Here is a 20,692-nt window from a genome sequence, read left to right on the forward strand (position 1 = left end):
GGCTCCTCTGCGGTGTTTTGAGCTTTCTGAAATGCATGTGCTATCATAGCAATGTTGTGTTTACCACAGCAGGAGGCAAACAGAGTCACAGAGGAGAGGCGCGGAAACGCCAGACACAGTAAAATGAGCAAAATACATACATTAGGACTCTCTGCACTACACACGAGCCGAGCTGAGGGGGAAAAAACTCATTTCAATATAAATGGAAGACAAGCAGGGAGTGTGTGTCTTTATATCAGCTTTTGAATTTTCCTTTCTCTTTTTTTGCTCACCCCATGATAATATCTAGCAGAAGCCCTGGGATGAGTTTTGCTGGGAAGTCAGGATGTCAATGTTAATTTTCTTCCCGTTGCTAAGGAGACTCTTTCTCACAGAGGGACTGGTTCCCTCCCCCATGGTCACTGTGCTTTCAGTCAAAGAAGCCTTTCTGTTTCCAGTCTTCCTTGTGCAATCAGACATTGAGGAACATCTCCGCATTAGGCTGCTCCGTGGACCGGGAGACCCCAACATCTGGGGGTTGTATTGATTTCCAATGGGGGGAAAAAATGTCTCCCTAGTGAGCTATTCAGAGCAGCTTACTTTAGCACACAGCCAATCTTCTGGTGTGATTGTCATGCTTGTGTTTTCATGGCAGGGTGTAGTAGTCGCTTGTCTTACACAGGAGTAGCACAAGCAAGCACTTTAATATATCAATACCATACCCCCATTTGAGCCAGATGCTTTAGCTGGTAGCCACATCAAGGGGAAATTGCTAATGTGACGACAAGTTTCAAGGAAAGCATTGTAAACACTAAACATTTTAGTCTGTCAACGCCTAGTCAGAAGTGGAAATCACTGACACAAATAGCTGTTGTGTGGCTGCCTCAAAATGATCCCTCTCAGCCTCTGTAGTCACCTTTGTGAGTGACACGCTGGGCTAGTTATCATGTAACACATCAGGAGCTTAAGGGGTTTTAAATGATATGCTGTATGGCTTGCATGCACTGCCAGGCAGAAACCCCCTTTCACCTTCCTGAGCTTGTTGTCTCCCTGCTCAGGTCATTCTATTATCACGATTCCGCCTCTGTTATCATATTCTGCGCTGCCTTGCTGGTGAAGCTTTTTCAAATTTTTGAGTTTACTAAATCAATGAATCACAAGAGGAGTATTAGGGTGGAAATAGTACAGAAGCATTGTAGGCCTACTCCTCAAAGCCTTGATTTCTACCTAATGTAAACCTCCTGCATCACAGTTTCATTGTTTTCTTCGTCCTCCTGAAAATCTTTGTTTAGGCGCTTCCTTCAAAGATTTCATTTGACAAATCGACATGATTAAAATAATAAAATACCAAAGAGAGGGCGTTTTCTGTGGTGAATTTTATTCCGTTTCAAACAGTGAGAGACAACCTAAAGGTTTCATTTGCACCCGACAGATTTGATTACATTACAATCATTGTACTTTTACACATTTATCAATTCATCAACAACTATGTGTGAATCAACTTAACATTAGAAATGCATTATAATTCTAAGCCTTTATTTCACACTCAGAACTAAACAAGGACTTCAGTCTATGAAATGTCAAAGAAATAGTGAATGAATGTGCATCATAGTTTCCCAAAGCCTAAGGTTACACCTTCAAATTTGTTTTGTCTGACCAACAGTCTAAAACCCCCAAAATATTCAACTTAATGTGAAATAAAACGGACAAAAGCAGCAAATGCTCATCTTGTGAACCTTGAAAAATCTGTGAAATAATCAATTATCAAAATAGTTTCATTTTCTGTTGACCGGCTAATCTTTTCTTTTTCCTTTGAGTGTTTGAGAACCAATCAAATTGTTTTATTACACATTACATGCAGAGCACACACAGAATGTCAGTTGCACGGTTGCCTTTAACATGGAAATTGTCCAAGCCATAAGACGAGATCTTAAACTGATTTCTTCTAAGTGCATATGCAGGCAACAGAGTTGCTGGCTGAGGGCTAAACAGGGAAAAGACAAAAATGACAGGGATTTCACCATTGAATCCCTTTAGCAGGCCACTGACACATGAATGAGGGCAAAGAGAGAGAAAGGAGAGAACAGAGAGGGAGAGCGATGGAGGGAGAGAGAGAGAGAGAGAAAAAAAAGAGTAGACAACCAATTTGGGAGTAATGCAACTAAAAACTGACAAGTGTAATTTCATCCATCTGGGCCGATGTGTAAAAAGCGCTGCTCTGAACATTCCCCATGATTCCCCCTGATTGATCTTCCCCTGGTCTGAAACACCTATTATTAGCCACGAGCCTAATAGCACCAGGATGGCTCAGCGCTCTCCCAGGGGCCAATTCTCTGGTCATCTGCCCCTCACTCACCACAGCTGTGGAAACCAACCAGGCAGAGGGAGGAGAGACGGGGGAGGCGAGGAGTAGATGAAGCTGCCAAGAGGGGATGGAGGCGTACCTATTGGGGGGGTTGGGTGAGTGAAGGAAAGGGGGGAGAGGGGTGTGGGGTTAGGGAGAGGGAGTGAGGTTGAGGGGAGAGGAAGAGAGTAGTAGAGTGGGTATGAAGAGGAATATGGAGAGGAGAGAAGGGGACAGGATGGAGGAGAGATGGAGACCAGTGGCTGAACATGCATGGGGGGGAGGGGGGGGGGTGGGGGGGTGGGGGATGAAGAACATGAGAGGAAGGTGGGCGTGATGGAAAAGCCAGGGAGAGATATTGGAGAGGGGAAAACAGGGAGACAAAGAGAACAAAAAGTTATTCATAAGCATTTCCTAAAAAATCTATTATTTCACTATCTATTTCACCTTTTGCTGATTGTTGAAATGAAAAAAAAGTTACGCAGTATATTCACTCGCTTAGTGCTCATTTTAATTACTCAGGTGGGAAAGAATGAGTGAAAAAGTCTGTCGCCAGGACATGATGCCTGACTCGTGCTCATCTTTCCCCAGGTGAAGAAGCTGCTAATGCCAGGCCTGCAATACACCAGAGAAAGCAGGTGTTTCAATTGAATTCAAAGTGCAGGGCCATACAGTAGTACCAGGCATAACGATGCAAAGATGGTTCTTTCTTGATTATTTTGTTTTTTTTTAAACATTTTAATGGTTTGATTTTAAACTCTCTGTAGACACCATATTGTGTCTATTTAAGTTTATTTTAAGCTCATTTTTAAATAATCTGAATTTACCTTAATAAAGGGTAACAATTTAAATGAAGTCCCCATGTATACCATCTATACACAATACATACACATTTAGGAAATGGTTTATAACACTATAACGGTGTTGTAAGCAGAATAAGTGAATAACAGTAAAACACATTTGTAATAAACTATGTCTTCATAGGAGAAGTTATAATTGCAGACACATACTGTACATTCATTTACACATCTGCTAACAACTACATTATAGTGTGTTATAAATCATGTATTAAATGTTTATGTATGGCTAATACATGCTAAATGGAGGGACTTAAAGTAGGCTACATTTTTGTTGACACATTTTTCATAAAATATTAAAGAGATTCACAAACTGCAACAGCTCTGTTTGATGGACTCAAAAATATTAAAAGTTGAACAAACTTAGAATGAATGTGGCCCAACCATTTTCAAACAATACTGACAGAAGACAACGTTCAAGGTCCCAAACCCAGAACTGCCATTCTGATGCCCAAGGTTAGATGTCAACAATAAGAAAGTTTGCAACATGAAACTGAAGGAGAAATGTTGATTGCTGTCTGGCTCTTTTGGGTGATTTTGCGATGGATTAAGGTCAGAAGTCATCTGTTAATCGCCCCTTCAGTCTCTTTGATTGAGTGAGCCCTCAGGTGAGGCGTAATGCCTTTTCAAGGGCAATGATGACAATAATTGGCTACCTTCACTTCACCAAAATGGACTAAGTCCTAAAAATCCCTCAACTCAAATCTGTCAATTCATAGCAAATTAAAATAAAGGCTCTAAGAGCTTTCCAGCCAACAAATTAATAACTATGATATTATGAGGCTGGCCTGCTGGCCAAATCATTATGCTGATCTGTGATCTGCGATTTTGTTAACTAAGAGGACCCTGGACTGTCCGGCTGACAAGTGTTTCACAGCAGTTTATATGACTCTGTGAGGAAGCTAATATTTTAATTATCAAGGCTCAAGTGATGTTTATATGGTCCTGGTTTGAATCATAAACCTTAATAATTTCAAAAATGAAACATTTCTTATGCACATCACAAAAACTAAGAGGCCATTGAATTGATGAGATTTTGTCAAATGTTTCTTTTGGTTCTTCTGAACATTTTAAATAATAATCATTTTATTATCAGTTTTTAGCTGTGAAACAGACTTTGATTAAAAAGAAAAGTAATGTGAATGGCCTTCCTCTGCATTATATGTGCACCCCAATAGCCAATTTATTTTGTATTGGTACTTTTAAGCTTATATAATCTTGTGGCATTATTAAAGGCATTTTAAATGTGTCTGTGTAGTCAGTGCTGAGTGCATTTTGACATTATGTTGTTTTTTCTTTTAAACCTACAATAATAATGTAGTATTTCTAATATTCCTATTTTTCCTGTTCTATATATTGGTGTTATTACGGGATTTATTTAATAATTAGCTGCAGTATGATAACAAATGCAAGATTTTAACACTTTAAAATGAACTGGAGATGTGATGAATGTAATGATGATGATTATGATAATAGCAGCAGCAGCAACAATAACAGAAGCACCAAAATAAACAACAAGAGCCAGCTAATAATAATAATAATAATAATAATAATAATAATAATAATAATAGTAGAAATATGAATGGTGATTATGAGAGATGTGAGAAAAGGATAGGTTATTTAATTGTTTTTGAGTACATATGTTAAACATATGTTTACTAATCTGAGTCTTTATTAAAGCAACAATGGATCAGCTTTTATATTATTTTGCAGGGTAGAATTCAATTGGAACAAAGAAAACCTTTTTACTATGTGATCCGAGGTGTCTTTTTAAATGAGCCTTTCCTTTGAAACAGAACATTTGTTAGGTCTTAGCACTTTTACTATCTAGACAAATATTCATATTCAGTTTCAGAGGAAAGAGGAATGTTTCCTTATTGTCTCTTTTCTTCAATGCAAAACTGAACTCAGAATCTGAACTTTCAATTACAGGCCAACTCTTGGTAAAAAATGTAGGGTTTGCACAAATACCACACATCTGTGAGCGAGACGATGACTTAAGAGGGCAAAGCACAAGACCAAACCAAAACCCAGCCTGATCTGAAATGCAGTTTCAGGTAGGAGTGTCTTAAGGTGCAGCAGACAAAGGTCCACAGCTATCACCTGACAAACTCTTACAACTCACAGCTCACGAGAACCCGAGCAGCATCTCCCCACCACCACCACCACCACCACATTTCACCAGGTGTGACTCCCTTTCTCTTTACTTTGTTTTCCACTTCACTTCACATTGTGCTCTTAAATTTCAAGCTCTTTTATTTTGCAGTCAGTGTTGGCTATTGTGTGCAACACTTCCTCCAGTGATGCATTCATTCCTACATGAGAGCCAGGAGGACTTTGCGCACACACACACACACACACACACACACACACACACACACACACACACACACACACACACACACACACACACACACACACCTTTATTAATGTTGTGTGCATTGAGGATGTGTGGGTGTCTTCTTGCGAGAGACACATCTACAAAATATTCCCACCAACAGGATTTTTCAGTATTTTCACACACAGGCCAATTAATCCTGTATAAACTCAATAGTCTATATTTTCTCTAGTGCCATTTCAAAGCAGTCCATGGAGAATGTAGTATTCTTTCTCAGTGTTTATTCCTCCTTCATCTGGTTGCATTTGCATGATTAACCTCAGATTCAGGTGATATTTTAATTAGTCAATATAGTGGCCTTATTTATCCATCATATGCACCAAATTCTAAGTCTCAGTGTCATTATTATCTTTATTATTATAAAGATTATATTGACATGTTTATCCCATAAAGAAATGTGCTCACATCAATCCATGCAGGCCTTGCAAAGCATATAACTCAATTTATTTATTTAGGTCTTTAATATCATACGTGTAATGTGAAAGGAAGAACTGTGTTCTGAGTTTCATTTTATTTCTTATTTAGTAAAAACTTCATTTTATCCGTCGCATTTGTATTTGAGATTATAGGTTGCTACCACACCGCATTAAGAATCCAGACAGTTTATATCCCATTATAAACTGGTGGTATATCCCACAGTTATGGTGGCACATTTAGTATCTTTGCGCAATTAAATAGGCCTAAATGCTTTTTTTAAGGGTTCACTTTAATCCAGTGCTTCGGGTGTTTTTTCTCCATCTATCAGGCTCCATGCAGCGTGTGGTGCGCACTGGAGGCGCGCTCAGAGTACTGTGTGGAGGTTTTTAACCACCTGCCTGCTCGGACACAGACAGTAACCCCTCTCCTGTGTACTGATGATGGCCTAGCCACAGGATCTGTCTGCGTCACTGATAAATAATCCTCAGAGTCCACCATCAGATTACCTTAACGAAAAATCCCTATAAGAGACCCTAAAATATCCTCCATCCTGACATTATGCTTGTTTAATAGATTTCTACTATATTCATTTTTTATTTTTTTTTTATTTTTATATATATAGATATATATATATATATATATATATATATATATATATATATATATATATATAAAGGCCTTTCCTTATTCTTAATAAAACAGTGTCTACACTTTAACACTTTAAACGAACTGGGGATTGTGGCGATAACAACAGATAATAATGTTTCGACGCAAAATGCTTGAGAAACACAAATATTAAAAGCAAAGAGCGTGCAATAATTGCCGACCAGTATATTTTACATCATGTTAAGCTATGTGTGATGAAGTCCAAACGCTTTCTAAATTCGGATGAACCCAGATTTCGTTCTTTAATATTCAGTTGTTTCCCCACTGTGACAGGTTACTATTTATTTCTGCCTAATGATTAAACATTTCAGGAGTTTGTTTAATGCTCCTCGTTGTCAAGTATTCTTTCTTAATTTCTCCCTCTCTCTCTCTCTCTCATTCTCTTTCTCTCTTTTTTCTCTCTCGGTCACGACAGATGAAAAGGCGCTCTAATTATTCCAGGAGGTTGGGAAATAAATTATTGTCTTTGAAGTAGGCTCGGGCCTGGGACTACATTAGAAGCCAAGCATGTGATTTGCAACTGTTGAAGTAAAAATCCTCACTCTGCTGCAGGAAGGAGGAAAAAAAACCCGGGGGAAATGAGGAGGGTGGATTCTCGGCAAAAGAAAATGGTATCTTTGTTTGCTCTCCTTTGTTTACCAGGGGATTCTTTTTTCATTTTTCCTCTTTTTTTTCATTTCTACTAATTCATTTCAATGGCTTTCAAACAAGAAAATGGAAATGTTGCTCCTGCTCCCTATTTCGGCGGCAGCGTCCTGGCAACAGAGCAATTTTCTATCATCAGGGATAAACGGCATCGAACAGTACATTCTGATAAAAAAAGAGCACATGATTGCTGGCCTTCCTGTCTGTCATCTATCGACCAAATCCTCTCCTTCAAGACCGACCACTGTGCTGTCAGACCTAATAATGTCGCGTATTAAGTCGAGAGAGAGAAAAAGGGGGAGCAATGCACGCCCCGGCTCTATAGTCTTATTTGTCACCAGCATAAAATCCAGATCAACTTTTTGGATATAGCTTCTTTGTTATTGACTTGGTACACAGGTCTTATAGACAGCTATTAACCAGCAACATTGAGCCTAAACGGACAAATATATATTAGTAGGCCATATAGATATTCTGGGCTTATAACTGCCAACATAAGACAACAAGTGTATGTTAAACCCTATTATCTTTCTCCTTAGCTATTTCTCTGTTTACTGTCTTAATAATATTGATAATATGGCCATACATTTAAAGAGATTGTTTCCATTTCCATGGCATTTTGATGATCAGGATCATCTATTGTTACACTTCACCAAATGACTGAATTTCAGGTTTATTGACCTACGTTTCTTTTCATTAGCCTATTTCAGAAACAAATGACAGCATATAAAACCCGTATGACTGCTGCAGGAAACCGAGCGATGCAATCACTCAGCTGGACCTAAACATGCAGCGAGAGAAGGCGACAAGAGAAACAAGCAGTCTTAATTAGGACTCGGGCCCTGAGTGGGACCAGTGCAGTTTCAGTCGAGCCAAATTAAATCCATTAGTCTATGAGAGGCTGTGAAGACTCAGTGGTGCAAGCCTTTGCTTATTTGTGGTCATTTAAGTCCACTACCAACACGCTACGCTGGGTCCATCTGAAGGCCCTCGCCTGCACCTGGGGCCATGCATATGCCAATTTTGCTATTTACTGGAGAGATAATGCAATCCTAATTTATGATGCAAAACTTATTATAAACAGTCGTCTGGCCGGGAGCGCATGGTTTTCTTTATGACAAAACCGCACTCATTTTTTCTTGGTGTTGTTACACGCTTTTACAAAACACATCAAAGCTTTGCATAAGTGGGTTTGCATTAGTACGCTGTGCGCAATTTCTGTGCGTAAAAGCGGCGTACCACCATTAGGGCACGGAATAATTCTACTGGAGCATTAAAGGCTGATCATTATATGTATGTGTGTGTTTGTGTGTGTGAAGGGGGGGTGCTCTCCCTCTGAATCTAGTAACAATGAACCATGTTATACTGACAGCAGTGTGGCTGTGTATGCATCTGCGCTTCCCCTCGCCACTTCCCGCCATTCACACAGCAGAGATGGAGAGCCGTCGACGCCTTGCTGTCTGTGAAGCGCCAGTGGCTTTGCGCTGCGGAGAAGGGAGTGCCTCAGCGTCCCCAAACCGCCCGGACCCTGAGCAGCCAAGGAGGAGGCTTACCATGCGAGCCAGTCAATAGCTGTTAGAGGGACAGACCACAAACGCCGAGCCTGTCGCTACAATTATGACCTGTGTCTTGCTGGAACTCAGTGTTAACGCTCACATATGATTAACACATGTGCCCAGATAGACAAGAAAAGACGTGCGGAGTTAAAAACCAGTCAGTGACGCGGATTCAGGGAGAGGAGGAGAGAGAAGAGAGGGAACTAGTCACATTTTACATATTTTTAAACTGCTCTAGTGGCAATTTGAGCATAAAGCTACCATGTTATTGGCTATGTGCGTAAAGGACCTGACCTAAGTGCGTATACTGATATGACCAATTCAGGTTAAGGTACCTAACCCGTCTTAACAATATTTAAACTGACAGTGCCAAAATAACGCCAGGTTACACCTACAAACGCAATGTAAAATATTCTGTCTTCATGTGTCCTGGCGCGGACAGTGGATGTCAGGGAAATCCCAGGCCTGGAGTGATTTTAGAGAGTCATTCATTCATCAGCGTTTATAAGAAAGATGGAAATAAAGACCACTTCTGTTAAACCACCACGGCCATTGATTGTGCTGAAGGTCAATCATCTACTTAGGGACAAAGTGATTTCTAGATTTGCAGCTGAAAGCTGTTCATTTTGTGATTGACATTTTGACGAAGTGAAATATAAAATAATTTCTCTCCAGAATAAGGCTATGAACTCCTAATAGGGCAGAGTACAACAGGGGGCATGATACAGCAGGTGGAGCATGCGTTAGGGGCATAATGTCTCGAAATTTCAAAAGATTTCGCACAATTGATTATTATTATTAAACGAATATGTAATGATGGTTTATGAATTCCGTCCTCTGATAACATTCTGTATATAGGCCGGAGGTTTCTTCTTGTGCCTTGCAATCAGACACGGTTGTCAGCATGCACGCAATAGGCTACATCTTAAACATTTCAAAAGAACCAAGGTCGAGTATGTCATGTTCTCTCTATTCAAACAAATCCGTCCTTTCACCACTTCACTTAATCTCAGTGTGCCTAGAAAAGCCTCCCATCACGCCTGCGGGACACCAAGAGTTTGGCATTACCCGCACAGTATCCCTCAACTTAAAAATTCTGCAATGGCACGCAGATGATGCTGCAAAAACAAAAACCCTGAAGAATGAAGATGTCTCATTTTAATCGAGCCCGGAGATTTCAGCCCGCGGGGAAGCAACTAACATCACTGCAAAGCATGCGTGTCTTTGTAGTAGCACTCAAAGGCGATTAGAAAAGGTAAAGGATCTGGTTTCTCTTCTGCGTGTCCAAGTGGAACACGGGCAGGGGAATTGGCCTCTATGTTAAATCACTGAGGGGTGACCAAGGTGTGCTGACTCCTGCGAGGTCTGCACGGCCACACTACTGTGTGCCTAAAAGGCAGAATTATCAGAGGCAATGCAAATCATTCATCAGTGTCAGCATTCAAAGGAAGGTCTTACCTGCAGCCCTCCTGACGACAAAGAAGAACCCCGATTTTTTTTAAATTTTTTTTTTTTTAAATAAAATGAAAATGAATCTAAGACTGGAAGCATAAAGCAAGTCCGCCTGAATGTCTTGCTGCTCACATCCCTGCCTCTGTGCTCCTCTCTTGGTCCGCTGCTGTAAAATGATTATCCGGCTGGGTTGTGCACTTTTAAATCCCACAAAGTAAATAACAACCGTAGCTGACGATAATAGCAAGGTACCAAGTTCTTGTTACAAAAAAGGAGAAAATTGAAACTAAACGCTGCATTTAGACAACCATTTTTGATAAGAGGATAATTGAGGCGACACTGGCGTATAATTAGGGGATAATTTATGCTATATCCACTTTTATTCCACCCTCCCAAAATAGATCCAGTCCATAATCATTACAGGCGAATTGTTCTTAATTTTATAGCTGCAATTTGAGTAAAGTGTGGCCGCTAATCAAATAGGTTTTCGTAGTAACTTGATTGCAACCATAATTATTTTTTCATCGCCCTTTTTTGGGTAAAATCGCTGAATGCTACATTGCGGCAAAAAACTGCGCTGAAAGTGCTGCAAAAGATGATTTGAATAGGCCTACCTATTGCATTAATGTAAGCGGAAATAGCATTTCATTCTTATATGCGAATCGAACATCGCAGCCCTCAGAAGCAAACTGTATAATTTACATATATTGAGGACCCTATCAGGCCTCATATTACAGCAGGGATAAAGACACTGTCAGTTTATCACGGTATCCAGCCTTCTATGTGCAAAATAACCTATTGTACCTCAGGCATATTGTTATTTGATGTGTCACATGTACCGCATTTTCAATTGTCTGAAGATCTTTAATCATACGGTCAGTAGCCCCAGGGAAAACGAACAGTTATAATATGTGTTAGCCTACTTTCAGAGCGGGGAGAGGGGGGGTTAAAGAGGGACTGCTCATTTGGCAACATCAAAGCAAATACTACACTGCAATAACTTTTTTCTTATTTAAAATTAAAAGTTCTTATTTGTAAATTAAAAAAAATAGTAGAGTTGTATGGTTGTTTTTTTTTTAACACTTATATGTTCAAGGACATTCCACCTGTTTCAGAAGTTTCCTTGATATAAAACAGATCCCTTCACTAGTAACCATAGCCTAAGTACAGTGTCTTTAAAAAAATAAATCTTTAAAAAGGTATTTTAAATACAACTGGGATAATTCTATACTTTTTTTTTTTTACCGTTAATAAAATTGATACAAAATATCTTATCCTTCTAAACAACAATAGATAACTTGTGAAGATTGATAATCTTGTAAATAATGTATTGGTATTTGATTTGAAAATCAATTTTGACTTTAATATTGTTAAAAAAAAAATGGGATGCTTGTTAGATGCTTATAAGTTATTAATTCCTGAGGAGAGGAGGAGTTAAAGGCTGAGAAAAAGAGGCACATAGACTGCTGGCTCATCAGGCTAAATCAAAGTGCATGCTATATGTTGCGCGTCGTGCGTAATTTGGGGGGTTTGGGTAAAAAACAAAATCGACTCGGCAATTCCAAAAGAGTTGGTTTTACTGCGTGAAGTTTGTCTGTAGGAATTATGCGTCTTTCCCACCATATATTATTTCCCCCCATAGTTGTGGTGGGAGCTGGTAAGGTGGGTTAACTCCAGCTCAAGTCTCCGTGAAGCGCAGAGCACTGATGACGTTGGGTTGGATGACCAATCGGGAGGCGCTGCCCTTTGGAGACAAACCATTTTACTTGTAGTGTCTGCATCAAGTCTGGAAGCAAGGGCTCAATTTTAACAGAATCCACCTTAAAATCTCTCCCTTAACTTATGTCTACCTTAGGCCACTTTGAGTGAGCATATCACACGACAAGGGGGGAAATAAAGACGCCTCTGGAAAAAAAACGGGTGTTAATAGGACAATATCTGTTCGCGGTGGAGAGGGGAGAGAGACAACAGCACAGCGAGAGAGAGAGAAACACGATTTGGTCTTGAGAGAGAGAGGGGGGTGAGTGCTCTCAAGGCAGAAAATTCGATGATGACCATGACTACGATGGCTGACGGTCTGGAGGCTCAGGACTCGTCCAAGTCTGCCTTCATGGAGTTTGGGCAGCAGTCGCACTCACAGCAGAGCTCCCCGTCGATGGCCAGCGGCCACTACCCGCTGCACTGTCTCCACTCCGGCTCACACGCTCACCACCAGCACGACAACACCGCGTACACCGGGACCAACACCTACAACAGGTCGCTACCCTACCCCTACGTGAGCCATCCGCACCACAGCCCGTACCTGCCATCCTATCACAACAACACGGGAGGACAGACAAGGTTAGACGGCACAGGTAAGAGACCTTCTTTTCACCAGCCAAGTGGAAAATGCACCGCGGCATGTCCATTCCCGGCGCCAGTACCATTAGCGCAAACCTTTTTTTTTTTTAGTACTGGGGATCAAACCTTTCTCCCTGCCAGTGTTGGTGTCATACACAAGTCACAGGCCACTCCAAATTCGGACGAATGATCTTTCAAGCGTCGGTGGGCGATTACATCGAAGAAACTCGTGCGTAAACGGCACCGGATATTTCGAGATCCAGCCTATTACCTTCCCAATCTGTTTTGCTCTCCTCTCACTTCCCACAAAACCCGTTTTAATGCCCGGGGTGTGATCATCACGACCGTGCAATCCTCACCAACTACTCGTGAAAATTAGGCAGCCCGCACGCCTTGACTGTTGTAATTAGCATTTAATTGACATGTCATTACCAGCAATATTCTAAATATGACAGCGTATGAGGATTGTGGCTGCCACGGCGCTTAAAGGCAATGTGAGATGTCAACGTTGATCGGCCTGAATTTTAATTTTTAGACGGTTTCATTCGGCCCCTATGCATTTATATTCACCTTCACTCAGCTGTTTAGACGCGTTTGTATTTTTCCTATTCACAAAAATGCAGATATGCCATTCCTGTGGTTTTGAATACTAACATTGGTTGTTTTTGTTGCAGAGCAGCAGAAAACGACGGTGATTGAAAACGGGGAAATTCGTTTTAATGGGAAAGGCAAGAAGATTCGCAAACCTCGGACAATTTATTCCAGTTTGCAGCTTCAAGCACTGAACCACCGTTTCCAGCAAACACAGTACCTCGCTTTACCGGAGCGCGCCGAGCTGGCTGCCTCTCTAGGACTGACACAAACCCAGGTATGAGGGGGACTTTACACTGTCTGGGTTTTACATTAACTCTGGGAAACCATCATTTATAGAATTATAATAAAGATTACAATATTATTATTATTATTATTATTATTAGGTTTATATTCTTTGGTTGTGTATTTTTGTTTTGATATTTCTATTTAATACTAAATGTAATAGGCTACCTGAAAACTTGCAGAAACTAACCCACATTATCCACGTCCTACACTAATTACACGCGCCCTTCTCTCCTGCAGGTAAAGATTTGGTTCCAGAATAAGAGGTCAAAGTTCAAGAAGCTGCTCAAGCAAGGCGGCAACCCGCACGAGAGCGACCCTATGCCGGGCTCCATGTCTCTCTCCCCGCGCTCCCCGACCATCCCTCCAATATGGGACGTCTCGGCCTCTTCCAAAGGAGTAAACATGCCGGCCAACAGCTATATGCCCGGCTACTCTCACTGGTATTCCTCCCCACATCAAGATTCAATGCAGAGATAGACTGATGAGACAAGAAGGTCAGTGAGCTGTCTGGAGGCCTCCGGATCTCCGCCATGCAGTTTCCAACGTAGCCTACAATTTGTGTCAGCGCAGAGACTGGATGCTGGAGTGGAGAAAAACCCCTCGGCTACTTCTCTGCTGAAGGATAAAAACGCAGCCAAGCCTCGGTATGATGACACAATCAAGGGAACTAACTTTTCTTTTTTTTTTCTTTTTTTTTTAGCGTACATGACTGTTCAGTGGGCTCGCATATTTGTTATGCTTTCATTCATGTCAACATCTGAACGTCAATATACCAAATATTACCAGTGACATTTTAGCCACTTTGGGCAAAGACTGCTTACACTCTTCATGCGCTGTGGCGCCCAGAGCCTTTCGCCACGGTGGACTCCTGACTGCTATTTTTTGGTTGTTTCTCCAACATGCAACACCAAGCAAATTGTCTGTCTGTAAATATAATCTGCGATTTTAGCTGTACATACACTTTTTATGTTTTGTCAGATTGAGTAAAACGTGACTCAAAACAGATGCCTGATGTTGAATGATTTCATAAATGCATTGTAGTCTTTTTTATGCTTCATATTAGGCCAACATCACATTATAACAGGCCCATTTCCCGTCCCCTTGGTGTGTACGAGCTTCTAACAGACGCTACATAATGTAATGACACAGTGCTCAGTGAAAAGCCCATTTCATCAGAGTAAACATTTTAAATAAATCCAAAGCGTACAGTGCATGGCTGATTAAGAACGCCACAGTATATAGATTTATCAAATGCACTCAACACCGGAGGAAATTAACTTACCCTGCCCCGCTGCTCTCTACATTCACCTCGAAAAACATTTGCTCCAGGTCCAGCTTATCTTGTCATTTCACCCTCAATTATTAGAAGTATTGACAAAATGTTTTCTCCCTTCTCTCCGTCCTAATGCAGGCCGTTAAATGCCAAGCTCCACGGGATGGATGTTGAACAAAGCAGCCAGCTGCAGCGGCGTTCAATATGAAGGAGATATTTGGGACAATTTGTGGGTTTTTATCCAAGTGAGGCTTTTTTTCCCCCATTCTCATAAATGCAGGCATAATTAGGGTAATTTTTGATGTAGCCCGCTGATTACAGCGTTTTTACCGTCAAAGATAATTACCTGTAATTTTCTACCACTTTTAATACTAAAAGGCATCTTTATTTGGATTTGAGGTAGCACAGATGGAACAAAAGGGGGAAATTATTCGGTTATTCACATACAAATTGCTGAGAAGAGTGAGCGCTCGGAATATTATTTGAAATTACAACGCTGAAAAGCTTCATGCAGCTGTCAAGTCGCGGATGTCCCACTGGCGCACATTCAGCCTATACCTGCATGGGCCCCCAGGCTGGGGCCTATCTGCTCTTGGGCCATGTGCACCCTGATCTGCAGGCTGCATGGAGCCCGAAGCAGCAGTCGAGCAAACATCAACAAAAGCTCAAAAATACACAGTGGGGTTATTCAGCTCCCAGAAATGACACGTTTCATCGTGTTTTGCAAATTGATGGAAAAAAAGGCTTTGATGAGCTATATCAGATGAGTTTGGATGGGATAGATAGATAGATAGATAGATAGATAGATAGATAGATAGATAGATAGATAGATAGATAGATAGATAGATGTAAAAGTGCAGCAGGGTGACAGATATGGGGGTGGGGAGTGCAGAAAGGTATGTGTCACTTCTTGCTCTGTGAGCTCTATCAGCAGTAGCTGATGCAATATACACCAGGCTTCTCATATAAAAGCTCCATACAGCACCTGACAAGATCTCACACATTACCACGTTACACCTCAGCGGTAGCCTCATAAACACATCCACAATCCAAATATTCTCTCCAACAAATAAAAAAAGGAATCCGAGTTTTAGGAAAATGCTAAATGTTTCCATTTCTCTGTCACAGTCCCGACTACACGATTAAGATGAAGAGTAATATTCAGTCAAGAGTGTCCTCTAAGATCAGGTATAGTCACAGGACAGAAAATATAAGACCCATCCTTACCTTTTTCCGCTTCTCTAACATAGATAACCAAAAAGCTCTGCACGGTTTTACTGCTGGTGGTTGAATAAGCAAATCCAGGTGGGAAAGTGTTTGCACACCCCGGTAAGCTCTTATATATTGCCTGCAAAATTAGCTGTTATTACTGTCACTGTTTAGTGATGGCGAGCTTGAAAAAAAAGCCCTCTGCAATCAAGAACCAAGCGCATCTTTGCAAATTATAGGTAATTGTCAATGTCCAGATTATGATAATGGAGGCCCTAATCCTGGAGAATAATTATTGTGGAGTGTTACAGTTGAAGCTGTCCAGTAAAGCTAACTGTCATTATTTAGACTCGATTTGCAAAACGGGGGGAAACTAGCTGAGTGGAAAATGTTCGGTGGGAAATAAACGGGGGCTCTCGATATAATGGCACCACCAGCATGTGTGTGTGTGTGTGTGTGTGTGTGTGTGTGTGTGTGTGTGTGTGTGTGTGTGTGTGTGTGTGTGTGTGTGTGTGTGAGAGAGAGAGAGAGAGAGAGAGAGAGAGAGAGAGAGAGAGAGAGATGGAGAGTGGGGGACAGTAGTGGTGTGTGTGTGTGTGTGTGTGTGTGTGTGTGTGTGTGTGTGTGTGTGTGTGTGTGTATGTGTGTGTGTGTGTGCATGCGTGCTTCCGTGTGTGTGTGTGTGAGAGAGAGATATGGATATGGGGGATAGTAGTGTACGCGTATGTACGTGTGTATGAGAGATATATAAAGGCATATGTGTGCACGTGGTTGTGCGCCTGAGTGTTCTTGAGAGCTTGCACGTGCAATGTGAAAAATCCAAATTTCTCAGTGACCTGCTCGTATTGTAATTAAGAGACTACCGTTTAGCCTACAGCAGAAATTAAGATGAAAACAACAATGGTGCCGTTTTAGATTAAGAAGCGCATTTTCTGTTTGCTCCTGTATGTGCGTGTGTGTGTGTGTGTATTCAGTATAGGAGTATAGGCTGCAATCAGGAAGAGGAAGAGGATTCTGTGTCAGGTGGAAATGGTACCATGCATGGGTCAGTGTGTGGGTCAGATGCAGTGTTTAGTGTGTTTGAGAGAGAGAGAGAGAGAGAGAGAGAGAGAGAGAGAGAGAGAGAGAGACACACACACACACACAGACACAGACACAGAGAGACAGAGGAGAATGGAGGATTTTGTGCAACATGTTCGTTTGAAAAAACTCACGTATAATCTTTGTGCATATGGCCGGGCACAATTAAATCAATTTTCAAATCCCCAATGTTTCCCATATTGGCACGGTTTGTTTAGCGGTTTTTGCAGCGGCGGCGCTGCTATTGCTGCCTGCTAATAACATGGTGAAATTGTGAAGGATTTTCCTTTTCTTTTTTTATTTCACCCGGAAGGTGGGCTGCGGCCGGGAGTGGCAGAGCTCTGGAGCCGGTCTACCCCCACAGGAATGCGGATTGTCTCAGATCTCCGTGCCGCCCCCCTCGCCTCCTCTCTGCCATTCAAAGCGGCTAATTGTAGGGGACACAAAGCGAGAGCGACTGCAGACTGTCTGCTGCGAGAAGCATGCATTTTCTTTACAGACGAACTGGAACCAACTGAAAGCCTCAACAGGTTCTCCACTTAAATACAATAGGTTATGATGATCATTCTGGTGCATGGTGATCAGAGGCAGTAGCGAATAGTATAATAATAATAATAACCCAACTATTTCAGAATGTTAAATATGAGGGAAAATACACAGCAAAATACAGTGGGATTATTGGAACAATTTGGGTTAATTTGAAAATATGAATTATTATAACAATATCAGGACACAAAGCATCATTAATCAGGTTGTATAAAAGAGTATGATCAAGGAAATGAGCCACTGACTTCTACAGGCACCCTATTAGTCTAAAATACTATAGATTATAATAATATTTTGCAGAAATTACAACAGTAATATGCTATTATCAATCCAGTTCAAGAAACAACGGTATTCAATGAACGTATGTGTAATTATTATTAGTTAAGCCTTACAGTGGTACACACTAGACGTTTTCTCAAAAATGTTATTTACAATAACACATTTTTGCTTAAGGTCTGTTTAATAAAGTCATACATTTGTTCTGTAATTCCTTCACAATCGCAAATGTAGATTAAAAAATGAGCTCAGTTATAAAAGGAAAATAAAGGCACATTCTTTCCCATAAAGCAGATATTTTTCATCCCCATGTCCAAAACCATTGTTAAGTTTGTCTGCGTAATATTTTAAAAATATCTGAAATATATATATATATATAACTCACAAAACAAATATAAATTGTGGGTGTTATGACGAAAGAAAACTACAAAGATTTACGACATGTTCTAGATCCATCTCAATACGGAGCAGCTGTGATTTACAACCTTGTGTGGAAATGTCACCTGAGGCTCACAAGCATTATTTATGTCTGTAAGTCTTCGTCGTGATTTTCAGTGTAAATAACTGAGGGTTAAAATAACAAGAGACTGCAGTGAGGCCGGAGGTATCAAAGTTCCATTGTCCATTTAAACGTTTAATAGTCTTCCAAAATGCAATAAATTACATGCACACATTTACACATTTTACACGTTTCGTCTATGACTGTCATCAAATACATTGCATATTCCTCTGAAATTTGAACACGAGTCCCATAGAAGGAGAAAAAAAGATTTAAAATGAACAACAGGGTTTTTTCAATATAACGTCCCCGCTCCAAGAGCCAACGAGTGCTGTATCGAGTTAGGGGTCTGCAGGTGGGCAGTCATTGAGCTGCCGGCTGAGGTGTACCATGACCCCGAGTTTTCCAAAAAGTTAGAAGCCGTCGTGTTGATGTTTTGTGGCTGCAGGCTGTGCGGCCTGGAGGGGCCCTGTGTGTCCCAAACGGCCGGGGACTGTGGAGAGTTGCACACCATGGGGTCGCTGGAGCTGGGGCTGTGCTCCGGTGGAAGCTCGCCGTTTTTCATAATCTTCTTCAGTTTTGATCTCCTGTTCTGGAACCAAATTTTTACCTGGAAAAGAGAGAAAAACAGGAGCATTAATATCTCAAATGTAACCTCAGAAACAATAGATTCAGAAGAGACACGGCGCGTAAATGCGCACAGAAACAAAGCACACCAAAACTGTTATTATTTTAAACGAAGAGGCATTATAAACATTTAAAAAAATGAAAATGGTTTAAGAAAAAAAAAGATCGAAAATCCCACCTGTGTTTGCGTGAGCCCCAGCGAGGCAGCCAGCTCGGCTCTCTCCGGCAGCGCCAGATACTGTGTGTTCTGAAACCGCCTCTGCAGGGCGGCCAGCTGGAAGCTGGAGTAGATTGTCCGGGGTTTCCTCACTTTCTTCGGCTTGCCGTTCACCATCCTTACCTCAGGCTCGCTTATCTCTTTTTCTATTAAAATAATCATAACAAGATATAAGCATGTATGCTTATTACAAATTGCAATTGTCTTTTTTTAATCTTTTGTGTGGGTGTTGTCGCCTATATCTCTTAAATTCCAAGAAAATCCAATTTCATAAACCATATTATTCTATGCTGGCAAACAAGGAAAGCACGTGTATTCTCGTAATAAGCTAATCAAAAATCACATTGAATGACGTGGTTTCAAATAACATAACATAAATGACAATTTATTTCCTTATTTAGCTTTAGGTTGCAGTTTCGGATTTGTATGCAAGAAATAAAAATAGTAAATAAGTTATAAAACAAGATGACATTTGACAATTCGGTTATTCAGTAAGTATATGTGATTATCCACTAATACACTGCCTTATATATATTATAATGGAGAAATATTCAGGCCTTACCTTGTGGACTCGGCTGGGCTTGGACTCTGCTGTAAGACCCAGCATACTGGTGGTAGGCGGGGGTCGTGTACGAGCTGTAATCAGTGTAGGACTTTGTCGAGTAATTTCCAGCGGATCCATTTACACCCGGGTACTGGTACTGGTAGGCATTGAGAGGCTTCCCGTACGAGGTGGAGCTGGGCGAGCAGTAACCGTGAGGGACTCCACCGGCGGGACTGTAGTAGCCAGAATCCGTGGTGGTGGACTCGGGTAAAGTAGGAGATTCCTGAGACGGATGGTGCATGGTGGAGAGTTGAAAGGAGCTCTGGAAATCTGTAGTTTTTACACTCGGAATCCTCCGGTCGAATACTCCAGTCATACTTCGAGAGGGAACGCGTGAGTTTGTTTTATTTGATTAGCAACAACAAAAAACGAGGCAGTCTGACTCCAAAGTGGTGTGAAAACTACACTGGCATTGTTGAAAGACTCTCGGGCCGTCGGGCTCTGGTGAAGACTGCAGCCAGCCCCGCAGCAAAGACTTGGTTAAATCCTAAATTGCGCTCTTACGCACTGCAGGGAGGATCTGGTTCCATTGGCCAAGGCACACACACACACACACACACACACACACACACACACACACACACACACACACACACACACACACACACACACACACACACACACACTTCACTCAGCCAGTTTTCTTATAGGGGGGAAACCACCCGGGCTATGAGGCTGCATTGTTGTGTTTTTATATTATCAATCAATGGGAGCAATTAAAGTGTTGGCCGTGTCACCAATCGACGTTTTCAGGAGGATGAATTAGAGGGACAAAACCTCATTACCAAAACGGACTCCTGCTGTAAGACCTATTACGTGTCTTTGTTA

At 41.2% G+C, this 20,692-nt stretch overlaps 2 protein-coding genes across 2 annotated transcripts; one reads left to right on the forward strand and one right to left on the reverse strand.

Annotated features, from left to right (window-relative positions):
• The first annotated feature begins 11,886 nt into the window (after positions 1-11,886).
• dlx6a (distal-less homeobox 6a) lies at positions 11,887-14,538 on the forward strand. Its single transcript, XM_078268392.1, has 3 exons — positions 11,887-12,668; positions 13,329-13,522; positions 13,771-14,538. The coding sequence occupies exons 1-3, from the start codon at positions 12,362-12,364 to the stop codon at positions 14,008-14,010; spliced, it is 741 nt and encodes a 246-aa protein (XP_078124518.1). The 5' UTR covers positions 11,887-12,361; the 3' UTR covers positions 14,011-14,538.
• A 3,986-nt stretch (positions 14,539-18,524) lies between these two features.
• Positions 18,525-20,339, reverse strand: dlx5a (distal-less homeobox 5a). Its single transcript, XM_078268389.1, has 3 exons — positions 19,823-20,339; positions 19,222-19,406; positions 18,525-19,026 (listed from the first exon to the last, which is right to left on the reverse strand). Exons 1-3 carry the CDS (start codon positions 20,178-20,180, stop codon positions 18,712-18,714), a joined length of 858 nt encoding a protein of 285 aa, XP_078124515.1. The 5' UTR covers positions 20,181-20,339; the 3' UTR covers positions 18,525-18,711.
• Positions 20,340-20,692: the final 353 nt, after the last annotated feature.

The sequence above is a fragment of the Sander vitreus genome, chromosome 14 (assembly GCF_031162955.1).
Source record: "Sander vitreus isolate 19-12246 chromosome 14, sanVit1, whole genome shotgun sequence".
Taxonomy (NCBI): domain Eukaryota; kingdom Metazoa; phylum Chordata; class Actinopteri; order Perciformes; family Percidae; genus Sander; species Sander vitreus.

Excerpts from the sequence above, each read along its gene's own strand:
- dlx6a (XM_078268392.1), top strand. The coding sequence starts at position 12,362 with ATGATGACCATGACTACGATGGCTGACGGTCTGGAGGCTCAGGACTCG. Across the intron at positions 12,669-13,328 it reads GACAAGGTTAGACGGCACAG|AGCAGCAGAAAACGACGGTG; the intron begins GTAAGAGACCTT and ends TTTTTGTTGCAG. Across the intron at positions 13,523-13,770 it reads TAGGACTGACACAAACCCAG|GTAAAGATTTGGTTCCAGAA; the intron begins GTATGAGGGGGA and ends TCTCTCCTGCAG.
- dlx5a (XM_078268389.1), bottom strand. The coding sequence starts at position 20,180 with ATGACTGGAGTATTCGACCGGAGGATTCCGAGTGTAAAAACTACAGAT. Across the intron at positions 19,407-19,822 it reads AGCCCAGCCGAGTCCACAAG|AAAAAGAGATAAGCGAGCCT; the intron begins GTAAGGCCTGAA and ends TTATTTTAATAG. Across the intron at positions 19,027-19,221 it reads TGGGGCTCACGCAAACACAG|GTAAAAATTTGGTTCCAGAA; the intron begins GTGGGATTTTCG and ends TCTCTTTTCCAG.